The sequence below is a fragment of the Mus caroli genome, unplaced genomic scaffold (genome assembly GCF_978045245.1).
Source record: "Mus caroli unplaced genomic scaffold, Mus_caroli_1 scaffold_10, whole genome shotgun sequence".
Lineage (NCBI taxonomy): Eukaryota > Metazoa > Chordata > Mammalia > Rodentia > Muridae > Mus > Mus caroli.
In genome coordinates, this window is record NW_028227265.1 from 34,875,876 (window position 1) to 34,889,852 (window position 13,977).

Here is a 13,977-nt window from a genome sequence, read left to right on the forward strand (position 1 = left end):
AGGGCGCTCGTCTAATGAGCTGAAACCCACATGGTGGAAAAAGAGAACCAACTCCTGAAATTTGTTCTCTAATCTCAACACACATGTATACCCACCCCAGCCTAAACATGTATACCCAGCTCAACCTAAATAAAATAAAAATATTCTGTATAGAAGTAGAAACCATTTTTAATAAGGAAAATCTCCACTTACAGAGATTGTCTAAGCTCCACTGGGCACAGAAGCCAACTTGACGCTTCAGATAATCAGGATCATCAGCCCACAGCTCCAATGTGACCAGTCGGTCACTAATACTGGATTCAGAGATAGTCAATTTATTTTCACCTGTTTGGAAACATGAAATATTTAAATAACAATGGAAGAGGAGGACGAGGATGTGCAGTAGATTAGTGGTGGTGCGGAGTGAGGGAGACAATAGAGAATTTGGGGATTAAATTTCTACCAATGTTTTCTTCCAGGGATAACATAGCCAAAGAACTGTAGCTACTGTCTGGCAATCTCAATGCTATGTTTTAAAGATTTATTTATTTATTATTTTGTTTTGTTTTGTTTTTGAGACACAGTCTCTCTGTGTAGCTCTGGATGTTCTGAAGCTCACTGTATAGACCAGGGTGGCCTTGAATTTAGAGAGTAACTTGAGTTTGTATCCTGAGTCCTGGGATTAAAGACATGCATCATAACATCTAGCTTAAGATTTTTTTTTTGTTTGTTTGTTTGTTTTTTCAAGACAGGGTTTCTCTGTGTAGCCCTGGCTGTCCTGGAACTCACTCTGTAGACTAGGCTGGCCTCGAACTCAGAAATCTGCCTGCCTCTGCCTCCCGAGTGCTGGGATTAAAGGCGTGCGCCACCACCGCCCGGCCTCAAACTCCAGTCTCTTGAAGAGCATCAAGTGCCCTTAATCATCTCTCTAAACTCAACACATCACTCCATTATGTTTTAAAATTTTATGTGTGTTGTTTATGTACGTGTTTATGCCTGTGTGAATATAGGCACACATGTGAGGCATGCATGAAAGCCAGAAGAGGGTACTGTGTCTCCAAAATTCCTTTGGCAGGATCACTCCTTGAACTGGGGCTTGCATTTTCTTGACTGGGCTGGAAGCCAGCCAGCCTGAGCAATCCTCTTGTCTTTGTCTTTGCCTCAGAGCTGAGGTTACTGGTACGCATAGGAGGCCTGGCTTCCTACTAAGTGTTGGGATCCAAACTCAGGTCTTCATGATTGCATAGTAAGTACTCTAACTGCTAAGTCTTCTCTCCAACTCCCATTACTAAAGTTTTAGTTATGAAAGTAGTGATAATCACCATGCTTGGAATCTTAGCTGAGAACAATCTTTAGTTTTGTTCTTGATATACTTAGCTGGTCTTAAAACAAGAAAGTGTGTACATTTGATGGAGTTCAAAGTGCAGGCTCACTTTTTTTTATAACCAACAAAGATCATTAGTGCAAGAAGTCACTATACCTACTTGTCTGGGCAAACTTTTCCAGTGCAATCAGTGCAAAAAGCATGACTGTGGGGTGGGACTGTAACTTCTGAAAGACAACAAAAGATAAAAACAAAAGTTACCCCCTGCAGAGACAGTAAGGTATCAATTTCATGTTCTATTTAATAGATGGCAGTCTATATATTTGGAACAGCAGAAAAGTCACTTTTATTCAAACTTTCACTTGGCCATTTGGCTAATGGAGAATCAAGATAAGAGTCTCTTAATCTATTTTTTAAGTCATTAATTGGTAGATATGGATATTTCAGCAGTATCACATTGTATTAGGGCTTTGTTAAATAAAACACCATTGATGCTTACATTCATTAAAACAAGCCAAAAAGAAAACTAGAATTTTATCTAAAAATGACCTTTAGAACCCTGAAAAGAAATAATAGCAGCTCCAGATTTATAAATAATGACATTATCAATGAACATCTTAATTTTTGTTTTTTTGTTTTGTTTTGTTTTGTTTTTGAGACACAATCTACTATATAGCTCTGGTTGTCCTAGAACTTGCTATGTAGACCAGGATGGCTTGAAACTCATAGCTAGGATTAAAGTCAGGTGCTGCCATGACCAGTAACATCTTAGTTTTAATCTAGTTCCTGCAGGAAATTCTACAAGAGCTCGTGATGACAGGAGAATGACAAATGCTCTTGACTTATATTTGAGTTTACAGCATGTGTGTTCGCACTTAAAGAAAGGCCTACATGTTTAGTATCCTCTCTTCTTGCCGTCCCCTAGCTATGCTGGGAGCCTCCAGAGAGTTCTGGAACCCCAGTGTATTCCCATGCACTTCTGTGGTGCCTGCCTAAGTTCAGCAAAGCGCATAGAATCACTGTTCTCCCTGCTATAAAGCCTCTTCAGCATCTTTACCCTTGCCACATCCTGCCTGCTTTACCAGTTTCAAACCTTTCTACCTGGATATCCCTGTTCATGTCCTCCTGTCTGTGAACACTGCCTTCTCTGATCAGATAACTTTTACTAGGCTTCTATCTATGCTGCTTTAGCCAAGAAACTCACTGTGAGTTTCTAATGTTAGCCTTGTGTCATGAGCTAGCTAAGTAGGCCCCACCTTCATCAGGAAGTCTGTCTTTCATGATTACCACAGGCCCCTTGTCACCCAATCACATCCACTCCCCTACCCCTCTTCATCTTCTCAAAACTCTTATAGCACTCAGCCTGGAGGAAGTAATTTTGCTCTTGATCACATCCTGTCATAAAGGAGAAGTTAACTGTTGTTTGAATGGTTCTATTCCTTTACCCTATAGTGACCTCTGTGATGGGGAAATGACTGTCCTACTACTTTGTATCTCCTAGTGCTCACTCAGAACATTGTAAGGGTTATTTTAAGTACATATTGTGTAGGCTAATTTATTTATAAATAAACTAGACAAATTAAGTCTTTTAAACTAAATGGGGTTTTGTTTTTGTTTTTTTCTTTAAAGAGTTTTTGTTTATTTGTTTTTGTTTTCCAAGACTGGATTTCTTCGTGTAGCTCTGGCTATCCTAGAACCTGGAGTTTCAGGCTGTGTAGACCAGGCTGATCTTGAACTCAAGAGATCCACTAGTTGTTGCTTTCTAAGTGCTGGAACTAAAGGTGCATGTCACTACCAGCCAGCTTAGACTAGAGTTTTTAAAAAAGGCTAATTCTTACTAGGCTTGCAAAAAATAACCTAGAAAACACAGGCTAGTCAAAACTGCCGTCAAGTGCTGTGAGTGATAGGAAGCCAGCTTCAGCAAACCACAGACCTCATGGTGATATATCAAACAGTTTACCAACAGCAGTTTTAATTGTGGTAGCAGGAAAGGCAAAGGTGGGTGAGTACAGATTCATACACACTGGGAACCTGGCCTGCTGTTAGAATGCTGTAGTTTTGTTTCCACTGTGTGTGTGTGTGATGTATGCGTGAGGACACTCTCACACACGAGCCCAAGCTGGGGTGTTCTCCATTATTGTTTGGTAGATTGTAAGGACACCTAAAAAGTCCAAAAGTCCTAGCAGCTATCTTACGACTAAATTTAAAACTAGAGCAACTCATAAATTCTTACCCCCTCCGTGTTATGTGTCTTCTTTCTGTCTGTCTCTAAACATAGGCGGTGTTAAATAAAAACCCAGCAAACACCTGTACATAAAGTTTAAAACTGATCCTATCCTCTGCATCAGGGACTATGCTAGTAACTTGAGAAAAACATACAATTCTATATGAATGAGAATCAGCTTTGATGTCTTACTTACCAGACACTGTAGCAAATATTCCAGTATTCCTGGGCTAAGTAAACCTATGCTTGCAGGACCTAAACAAACACAGCAAACAATGGACATGATTAAAAGTGTCATGCTATTTTAAATAGGTAACTAGTGACAACCAAATTGAGTTCCATTCTCTGACACACATTACCAAGGCTTCCTTTCTCAGGTTGTTCCTACTACCATCATCTTTTCAGTGTAGTAACTGAGTTCACCATAAAGAGACTAGCTAGGTTGGGCTCCTAGGAAGTCATAATAGTCTGGACCAGCACCCATGTGTTCTGATTTTGAATTCATTATTCTTCTACTATATATAAAGTAACTGGCTGAGATATTTTCATGCAATTTGCTGTTAATAGTCCTAAAGTGGACAATATTCATTACTAGAAATACATATAATAATTATTTTTTATTCTAAATTTAGCCTTTCCCCTGTCTTTTAAGCAAATCAATACAACAAATTTATCTTAAATTTCTCTGAAAAAAAAAATCAACAAAGCTAAATTAGATTACACTTAACTGAGTGTTTTGAGTAATTGTCTTCCTTTTAGTCCATTTCTGTTCATTCCTTTTTTGTTTGTTTTGAAAAAGGATCCCCCACAGTTGTTTGGGATTTTTTGTTTTGTTTTGGTTTGGTTTTAGGCCTAGAAGTTTATTGGGGAAGGAGGAGAGTGAAAGGCAGACTTGGAGTGAAAGACATGAGAGAGAAAGAGAGGCAGAGACACAGACAGAGAGCCAGAGCCAGAGAGACCTCTCTCCAAAGAGAGAGGGAGAACAGAAAGGAAAGAGCTCCCCCCACAGTTTTGACTGGCCTCTAACATACTTACTATGTGGGGTGGGGACTTGAACTTTTAACCCTCTTGTCTTAAAGTGCTGTGGTTATAGGCTTGTGCCACCATATTCAGCTTCTTTCCTTCTTTCTGCTCTAACAGGTTTGGTCAACGGTCTGTAGTGCAGATGTCTCAATGTCAAACAAGAAAGCATGTGCTGGAGTTACCTGCTAGTTTCTCAGCCAAACAGCCCAAGACTGCGGATGTATTCCTATGTTTGGCAGGGTGGCCTGAGTCCTGGCATGCTACCTCTCCATTTAAATTGAGAATTTCGGTCAACTTCTGGAGTGCATCCTATTAAAAAAGTTGCAAATAGATTTGGTGAATATATACTCTGCAGGTTATTTTCCCAAAAGAATTCCTGGAAACAAAGCTATAAAAAGGTATTCAATAAACTAAGAATGGTCCCATAAAATTATTTCATTAATAATGATATTATTATTAATGGGAAATATCTGATAAATCTTAAGTTTTCTCAATGCTAGATTCCATTTCATTCAAAATGTACCAGTTATAGCCAATATATATTTCATACTTTTGTTTTTTGAGATAGTCTTGATATATACAGTCATACATGTAGCTGTATTTACCAAGGCTATCCTGGAACTATGTAGCCTAGGTTGGCCTTGAATTGTAGCAATCCTCCTGCCTCAGCCTCCAGAGTGCTGGAATTACAGGTATGTAACATCAAGTCTATTTTAATACATACATATGTGAATCATTAACCAGACTAAACCCATTCAAATTTCAAACATTAAGCACAATAACTTGGTCATGGTAGAACATACCTAAAATGTCTGGACTCAGGAGGCTGAGGCATGAAGATTGTAAAGTCAAGGCTAAACTGGGTACACAAGGCTATGTTACACAGTAAAACCCTGTCTCAAAAAGAAACCACACACATGAGACTCTTACTTAAAACAACAAACCCTAAAAAATAAATCAAAATATCTTATGACCTAATAATGTGGAAATAAAAAGTTACTCCCCCACCCCCAAGTCAAGGGCTTAGTCTAACCCAGGTTGGCATACAGTCCAGGCTGGTCCAGAGCTTATACAATCCTCTACATCAGCTTTGCAAATGCTGGCATTGCAGACATTGAGCCACCATACCCATTTTTTCTTTTAAGACAGGGTTCCATGTAGTCGAGGCTGCCTTAAACTTGCAATGTAACCAAAGCACCAAGACTTGCTATAGACTCCTGGTATTCCTGCTTCTACCTGCTGAGTGCTGGGATTACAGGCATATACGACCTACCATGCTTGGCTTACAAAAAGCTGTATCAAGCAAGAACAAATCCCAACAATTTTTGAGGCAAATTAAAGATGATTAAGTTAGGTAATGCCCAAGCTGATAATGACTAGGCCAAAGATATTTCTCTCTGTTCATGTTTTTCTATCATAGAGTATCTGAAACTTCAACATACAAATAAAAGCTATCAGAATTCACATTTTAAAAAGTATGTATGGGCGTTATAGTACATGCTTTTAATCCCAGCACTCAAGCAGATTTCTATGAGTTTGAGGCCAGCTTGGTCTACAAGTTACGCAACTGTGAAGGCTTACAAGCAAAGCAAAGCAAAGCAAAGCAAAGCAAAGCAAAGCAAAGCAAAGCAAAGCAAAGCAAAGCAAAGCAAAATGTATGCATGGAAGCAGCCTGCCTGATGAAGGCAGAGGGCAAAGCAATGAAAGTTTAATATCTGTGTCCTAAGGTTGGAGAGATGGCTCAGTGGTTAAAAGTACTGACTGCTCTTCCAGAGGTCCTGAGTTCAATTCCCAGCAACTACATGGTAGCCAACAACCATCAGTAATGAGATTTGATGCCCTCTTGTGGTGTGTCTGAGACATACTCAAAGAAATAAAAATAAATCTTAAAAAAAAAAATCTGTGTCCTAGTTAGAGCCTAAGCTAGGCTATGGACTTCTAAGTGCTTGAGTGAGACTCAAGCTTTCAGCACAGCACTATTCCTAGTAACAGAAAATCTTTGTTATAAGCAAGTTGCTCAGATAAAATCAGTTCATTTTCTTCTAGTTTTCAAATGAAGACTGTCCTCACAAATGCAAATGTTTCTACTTTAAGATCTATTTATTTCATGTATGTGAGTATACTGTCACTGACTTCAGACGCACCAGAAGAGGGCATTGAATCTCCATTAAGATAGTTGTGAGCCACCATGTGGTTGCTGGGAATTGAACTCAGGACCTCTGGAAGAGCATTCAGTGCTCTTAGCTGCTGAGCCATCTCTCCAGTCCTCTACTTTAAACATTAAAAATGTTAAACTAAAACCTATTGATAGAGGATATAACACTTCATTAGTAATAAAAATGTTCATGTTACTATTCAATAAAGCAGATCTCAAGTACATAGAGTACATCAAATGCTTCAGTGATCATTTGTCCTGTTCACAGATGACATTCATGACAGTTCCATAAAGATCAGTTTAACTTACTTTAGTGGGCAATGGACATTCGTCTAGTAACAAGGTTATAACAGCTGGTCCCAATGGATCTTCCAATGGAATAACTCTAATTAAAGACTGGACAACATCCAACCATCCTTCATCTAAGGGTAAACCAAGAAGATTATATAATGGAATCGCTACTTTAGAAACATGAATACATAAAAAGGACTTACAAACACTTTAGGCCTTTATGCTGGGGCTTTAAGAAACTAGAAGATGACACAAGTATAGCCATAAAGCTCTAGTCATCACGATGGAGCCAAAACTCTGTTACAGGTGTCTAACGACTCGAGGGCATCTTTATTTGGAGAAAATCTAAGCTATGGCCTGGATTTTCAGATAATGATTAAAATAGATTTGAACATCTCATTTGTCATAAAGGAATTAATTGAGTAAAGCCAGCACTTGGCTCTAATTTAGAAGGATACATTTGTAGGGTGCTAAAGGACAAACAAGTATCCTCCCCACTCAAAAACAAGTCCAGTCAAAAGACCCATCAATAAAATAAATTTTCTTATCTCCTAATTTCAAATGAGATACAACATCACTGAGACGTGCAGGTCAATACTGAGGATGTGTTGTATGGTACCTGTTACACTTTCACAGGAAATTTCCATACAGCCAGGACCTTTTCTATATTACATATGGGCAGTTTTGAGATCTTCTATTTTCAAAAAGCTGGCCATACACTTTTCATTGTTATTAATTCATCAGGAAGTATTAAAAATAAAAAAAATTAAAATACCTGTTTCTGCCATTTCATGTAATGTAATCATTGAATAAGGAGGTTCCTGATCACTGAAAAACAAACATTCAAAACATTATACTTAGGTAAGTGGTAATTCCAAATAAAAGTTAAATTGGAAGTATGAGCAGAAACAGACAGAAGAAATCAACGTGAATGAATGGTAAAGAAAGAGATGGAGGAGGCAGCCATAGCTACAACTGGAAGAGCAACCAGATGCCCTATGTTCTTTTTCCCTAACTCTTTTTTTTTTTTAAGATTTATTTATTTATTTATTATATGTAAGTACACACCAGAAAAGGGCATCAGATTATTACGGATGGTTGTGAGCCACCATGTGGTTGCTGGGATTTGAACTCCGGACCTTTGGAAGAGCTAAGAGCTATCGGGTGCTCTTACCCACTGAGCCATCTCACCAGCCCTTCCCTAACTCTTGACGGCTCCCATGCAACAGGAGCAGGGAGAGTCACACATGACCCACTCTGTGACCTGAGGTGAAAGCACAGTACTCAAACTGGGGACTAGAGTTCTCAGTGTTATTTCTCAAGGCCTGGTGCCAGCTGACAGGCAACAGGAATGCCAACAGTATCTCCCTTACACTTACCTTAAAGAGGTGGTAGGATGGGAGATGGCAACTCCACTGAGGACTTAAGGAATCGAGCACCTACAGATACACTGCACTTAGAAGACTTATTCTGCACTTACACTGCACTTAGAAGACTTATTCTGCACTTAGAAGACTTATTCTGGCCGGGCGTGGTGGCGCACGCCTTTAATCCCAGCACTCGGGAGGCAGAGGCAGGCGGATTTCTGAGTTCGAGGCCAGCCTGGTCTACAAAGTGAGTGCCAGGACAGCCAGGGCTATACAGAGAAACCCTGTCTCGAAAAACCTAAAAAAAAAAAAAAAAAAAAAAAAAAAAAGAAGACTTATTCTGAAACAATATCACTATTTGTTTAAACTTCGTAAAATGGTAATAGAAGAATACAAAAATGTAGCAAATGGAATTATTTAATAATGCCTCTAAAAAGCAACTAAATGTGTTAATGGGTTTTCACAGTCACCCAGGAATTCTAAAGAGGGGGTTCAGGGAAGCTTCACTGCTGTTATTTACCAAACAATGGTATTTCAAATTGCTTAAAGACTCACTTTTAGTTTATGAGTTATGGATTTCTGTTTCCTTACTGTGTTGTGTGGTCAAGTGTGCAAGTGTGTGTGTGTGTGTGTGTGTGTGTGTGTGTGTGTGTGTGTGTGTGTAGGCAAAGGTCAATGTCCTCTATCACTCTCCACCTTAATTTTCAGGCAGGCACTGTCTCTCACTGAACATGGAGCCTATTGCAGCTATACTGGATGGCCAGTGAACACTCTGGGAGCCACCTGTCTGCACTCCCCCAGTGCTGGACTATAGATGCACCTGCTTTTGCATGGTGCTGGGGACTCAGAACTCGGGTTGCTCAGCTTGATAGGTAATGGTCCTCATGCTGTGCAGTGAGCAGCTGACCACTAAGCCATCTCTACAGCTCCAGATTTCTGTTTCCTACTATGGAAAAAACAAGCAAACAAACATAAAACCTACTGTTTTACTTCATCTAATGCTTAGAATGACTTTGAGATATGGCAGTAGTGTGTTCCTCTCAGTGCTCATTAGGTCCTTATTGTTTGGCATACTCCCGTGTCCATTCACAAGATGAGTTAATTATTATTTAAAAGATGTTTTAGGACCAGTGAGATTGCTCAGAGGGTAAAGTTGTCTGCTGAGCAAACCTGATGACCTGAGTTCCACTCTCAGATTTTATAACAGGAGACTCCCAAAGTTATTCTCTGACTTCTACATGTACCTCATGTCCCAGGAGCACCAATACACACACACACACTCCACACTCAGACACGGATACACATGTTTTAGGTGGAGCATGGTAGCACATGCCTGTAATATCAGTACTTAGGAGGCTGAAACAAAGGATCCTGAGTTAAAGGCCAGCCTGAGTTACATATAGAGACAGAAGCTCCTGTCTCAAAAGAGAAAGGAAGGAAGGAAGGAAGGGAGGAAGGAAGGAAGGAAGAAAGAAAGAGAGAGAGAGAGAGAGAGAGAGAAAGAAAGAAAGAAAGAAAGAAAGAAAGAAAGAAAGAAAGAAAGAAAGAAAGAAAAAGAGAAAGAAAGAAAGAAAGAAAGAAAGAAAGAAAGAAAGAAAGAAAGAAAGAAAGAAAGAGAGAAAGAAAGAGAGAGAGAGAGGAAGGGAGGGAGAAAGAAAGAAAAATAAAAAACAATATAACTATTGTATACATTCTCAAAGAATAATATGTCAATAATAAAGTCAAATATGCATACACCTAACAGCTTTAGAGAAACTTTTGCATATATCTATATCAGTGCACATTCTTGCTATTTATCAGACTATTTGCTTAAGTACCTATTACCATATGAAAATATGACAAAACATGGTATTTTCAAGACTTTCAAGCATATAAAGCAATAATACTCTGTAGCAGCCAGAAGCAGTTGTAGATTTACATATGGCCTCAAGCATAATATTGAATGAAAAAAAATTTAAAGGTTTGTATAATTATGTACATTTAAAAACCCAACCCCAAACCTTTCTCTATAGATTATCAATACAGATGCAAGCAAACCTAAGCTTGAAACTGGACCACGAGAACAACTGATTATCTACTGATATGGTGGGTGATACAGAAGATAAAATTAAGGAAGAAGAGAAAAATGGTAGAATGCAACAGAGATAGCAAACAACAAGGAAGAGGAGTATTGTAATTCTATGAGGTACGCAATGACTACAAAGACATCCCTGTGCCCAAAGAAGATAAATGTCCCAAGAAGCACAAACAGAGCAGACACTTCTCATGGCAGATGGAAAGTAAGCCAGAGGATCACTGAGCTGTAGGTTGGGAACTGGATGGAGGACTGGGGATGCTCAGCTCAGCTAGGTAATAGGACAAAAAAACTTCATCTATGGAAGGGTGAGGAACTTGCACAAAGTACATCTAGGGAACAGATCCCTCTCAAGAAAAGGAGTTAAGAAAGTTAGATGGACAGGAGCAGGACAGATGGCTCTTCTGTTAAGAGGCTGCTCCTCTAGAAGACCTGGGTTCAATTCTCAGGACCCACATGGCAGCTCACAACTATCTGTAACTCCAGTTCCAAGGGATCCATCACACCAGGCATGGATGTGGTACATGCTCCGCACATAAAGGCAAAATACCCATCCACATAAAACAAGATAAATAAATTATTTAAAAGAAAGAAAGATGACAATCTGAGCTACAAGTGGGATAAATAAAGTACAAGTCTCCAGTGACCTATTTAAAACTCGGCAAAACAAAACTTATGCTGCGGGCCTTAGCTATTTACAGAGTTTCAATAAGGTTTACTTGGAGACTGGGGGAACATGCTAGCCCCTTTGAGCATGCACGGCATAAAGGCATATATAAAAGTGAGGAAAAACTCGGAAGGAATCTGCAGCTGTATGATGATGATATTTGCCTGTAATTGAGCAGTTTAAGAGGCTGAAGCAGGAAGATCTCAGACTGTGGCCAGTCTGGCCGACACAGTGAGACCTTGTCTCAGAAAAGAGAGGCAACAGAGGAATCTGGTCACTAACAATCTGAGTCACCACTCAAAATATGCAAATAAGAGAACTTTAAAATAAATATATTTGCAGGAACACCTATAAGAAGGATGTGAGGTAGGTGGTGGTGGCAGTGCATGCTTTTAAGTTGGAGGCCAGCCTGATCTACAGAAAGAGTTCCAAGACAGCCAAGGCAACTAGAGAAACCCTGACTTGAACAAACAAAAACAAAAACAAAAGAGCCAAACAAAACCAAGAAGCAAACATGAAAAAAAATCCAAATATGGATAAAGAGAAACTGAATGCATTAGATGAGAACACGTGCATGCCTGTCCTCTGGCATTCAGAAGGTCAAGGCAGGAGGAAATCCTAAGTTTGAGGTCAGCTTACGCTACATGCCAAGACTCTCTCAAAAAGGGAGCAGGGGGCATATACACATGGGGAAAAATATTGAAGGATTCCAATACCAAATACTGAACACCAAAAATATTTTTTAAAAAATGACAGAGAATTTTTCAGAACTAAAGAACAAAATACAAAGGATTACAATTAAACAGTCACAACAACAAGAAAGCTGGGTATAAAGGCATGCTGCAATTAGGCAATTTATTTCAAATGAAGCTGTAGAGAACTAGACACTGACAGCATAAAAAACTCTTCCATAGCACCTCTCCACTATGGCACTGGGGCCTGCTGCCTTCTCCTCTCAGTTGCATTCCTTCTGGAGTAAGCAGTCAAGAGAAGACTATTTGGTAACTGCCACGTTTGCATCTGTAACAGATTTAGATATGTTCTTGCTACATCCCTTTGCCCTGTCCTTCATAGTTCTTGGTCATATTTCAGCTTAACAATTTTAAAAGCTTTCTAAGTTATAAATTATCCTTTAGTATCTTCTGAAATCAAGCCACAAGACTGGGAAGATAGCTCTGTGGTTAAAGCAGAAGTGTGAGGACCTGATTTTGACTCCCTAGATAACCCACCTAAAAGTCTGGTGCAATAATGCAAGTCTGCAGTCCCACAGTTCTACAGTAAGATGAGAGGCAGAGATAGAAGTCCTTGAGTCTGCAGGCTAGCTAACCTGGTTCTGGCAGTGAGAACAACAAAAGAGACAGGTCTCAATCAAGGTAGAATGTGAGGACAAATAACTAGGGCTGTCCTCTGACCACCTCACCTATATCTATAGCAAGCATATGCCTACACTCATACACATGACTTCATGTGCACACACATGTATATTCACATATCATACAAAAATAGAAAAACAATAATAAAATATAATAAAATTAAACTATAAAGCTTGGTCATACCTGTAATCCCAGCTACTCTAGAGGCTAAGACAAAAGGATTGCAAGTTCAGGCTCTGCTTGGGCTACATTCTAAGGTCAAGGTCAGCAGGGGTAACTTAACATTAACAAATACAAAAAGCAATGGTGATAAGTTCAATGGTGGGGCACTTCTACTCTGCACCTAATATCTCAATGTGCCTAATTAATGTTGTGGTTTCCTTCCTTGTTTGGAAAGGATACTTTTCCATTATAATTCTGTAGGATGAAGGATGACTTTTTTAAAGAAAGATTCTTTTGTGTGTTTGTTACTGGAGGTTGGACCTGGTAAAGCGCTACATGGATATTAGGCAAGTACTCTAGCCACTGGGAAATATCACTAACCCCCAAAATTATTATTCTTGGAGATCAACAAATACTTCAGTATTGAGCAGAAGAGGCTAATATAGCTCTAAGGCTTTGTTTGTATACTTTAGGTTTACAAGAGTTCTTTTCTTACCAGTTTTAGAGGACAAAAAAAACCTGTACTTTTATTAATGTGAATATTAAATACTATAAATTTCCTAGCAGGGTATAAAGTAAAAAGAACTTTATAAAATGACTGCTATGTCTTGAGCATTTCTTTTTCCTTCTTTTTTTATATAAAGCACCCCACTAGACCATTTATACAAGTAACACAAGAATAAAAATTCTTATTAAAAAAAGGATTAGAAAAGTACCTTGCTGAATGTCATAAAATTAGTAATGGGCCAAAATCTGAATCTAGGTCCATCATGGTCTAAAATTTATGCACTTATTAAATAACCTTACACTGGAATTTTTTCAGTCTGAGCAAAACCCTTTAATTTCACTGCCATTCAAACCGAGATTTTGTTTTAAACAAAGCAGGAGAAAGAGAACACAGGCCCAGGTGTGCCCTGTCGTTTCAACTTACAATTTCCCCAAATGGATCTAACAGGTTAAACAAGAAATAATAAAATAGGAGAGGTTAAACTTTTGTTGCCCACTGTCCTTAATTGCCTACAGAAGTTACAGGCCATACTCTTGGTAAGATACTCTTGGTAAGACTACTCATCTTGAATATATGGTCAGCAGAACAAATAGGCAAACATAGTAATTAATCTTCAAGAAAACGCTTCCTTATTTCCTACTTAAGCAAGTAATTAATACAGACTCACTCCATAGTTACTGTACTCCCTCATTAAGATCATATTTTCAATCAGAAAATTAAATCCAAGTCTTCTGTACAGAACTGTTCAAAATTTTCCAGACAGGAGTAGATGATAGCAAGTAAAAATATCAAACCTTATTTACTCCACTATCAGAGAAGAAATAAGTATT

The 13,977-nt window shown here is 38.8% G+C and overlaps 1 protein-coding gene across 2 annotated transcripts in view; it reads right to left on the reverse strand.

The window, feature by feature from the left end:
• The window catches only part of Rspry1 (ring finger and SPRY domain containing 1), a 56,182-nt gene that overhangs the window by 26,556 nt on the left and 15,649 nt on the right, over window positions 1-13,977 (reverse strand). For both annotated transcript variants that reach the window (XM_021169425.3, XM_021169429.3), the window contains exons 3-8: window positions 7,772-7,824; window positions 7,015-7,127; window positions 4,733-4,859; window positions 3,724-3,782; window positions 1,464-1,530; window positions 193-324 (exon numbers count right to left, since the gene is read on the reverse strand). In XM_021169425.3, coding sequence (XP_021025084.1) covers window positions 193-324; window positions 1,464-1,530; window positions 3,724-3,782; window positions 4,733-4,859; window positions 7,015-7,127; window positions 7,772-7,824 — 551 coding nt within the window. The remainder of the gene's footprint in view (window positions 1-192; window positions 325-1,463; window positions 1,531-3,723; window positions 3,783-4,732; window positions 4,860-7,014; window positions 7,128-7,771; window positions 7,825-13,977) is intronic.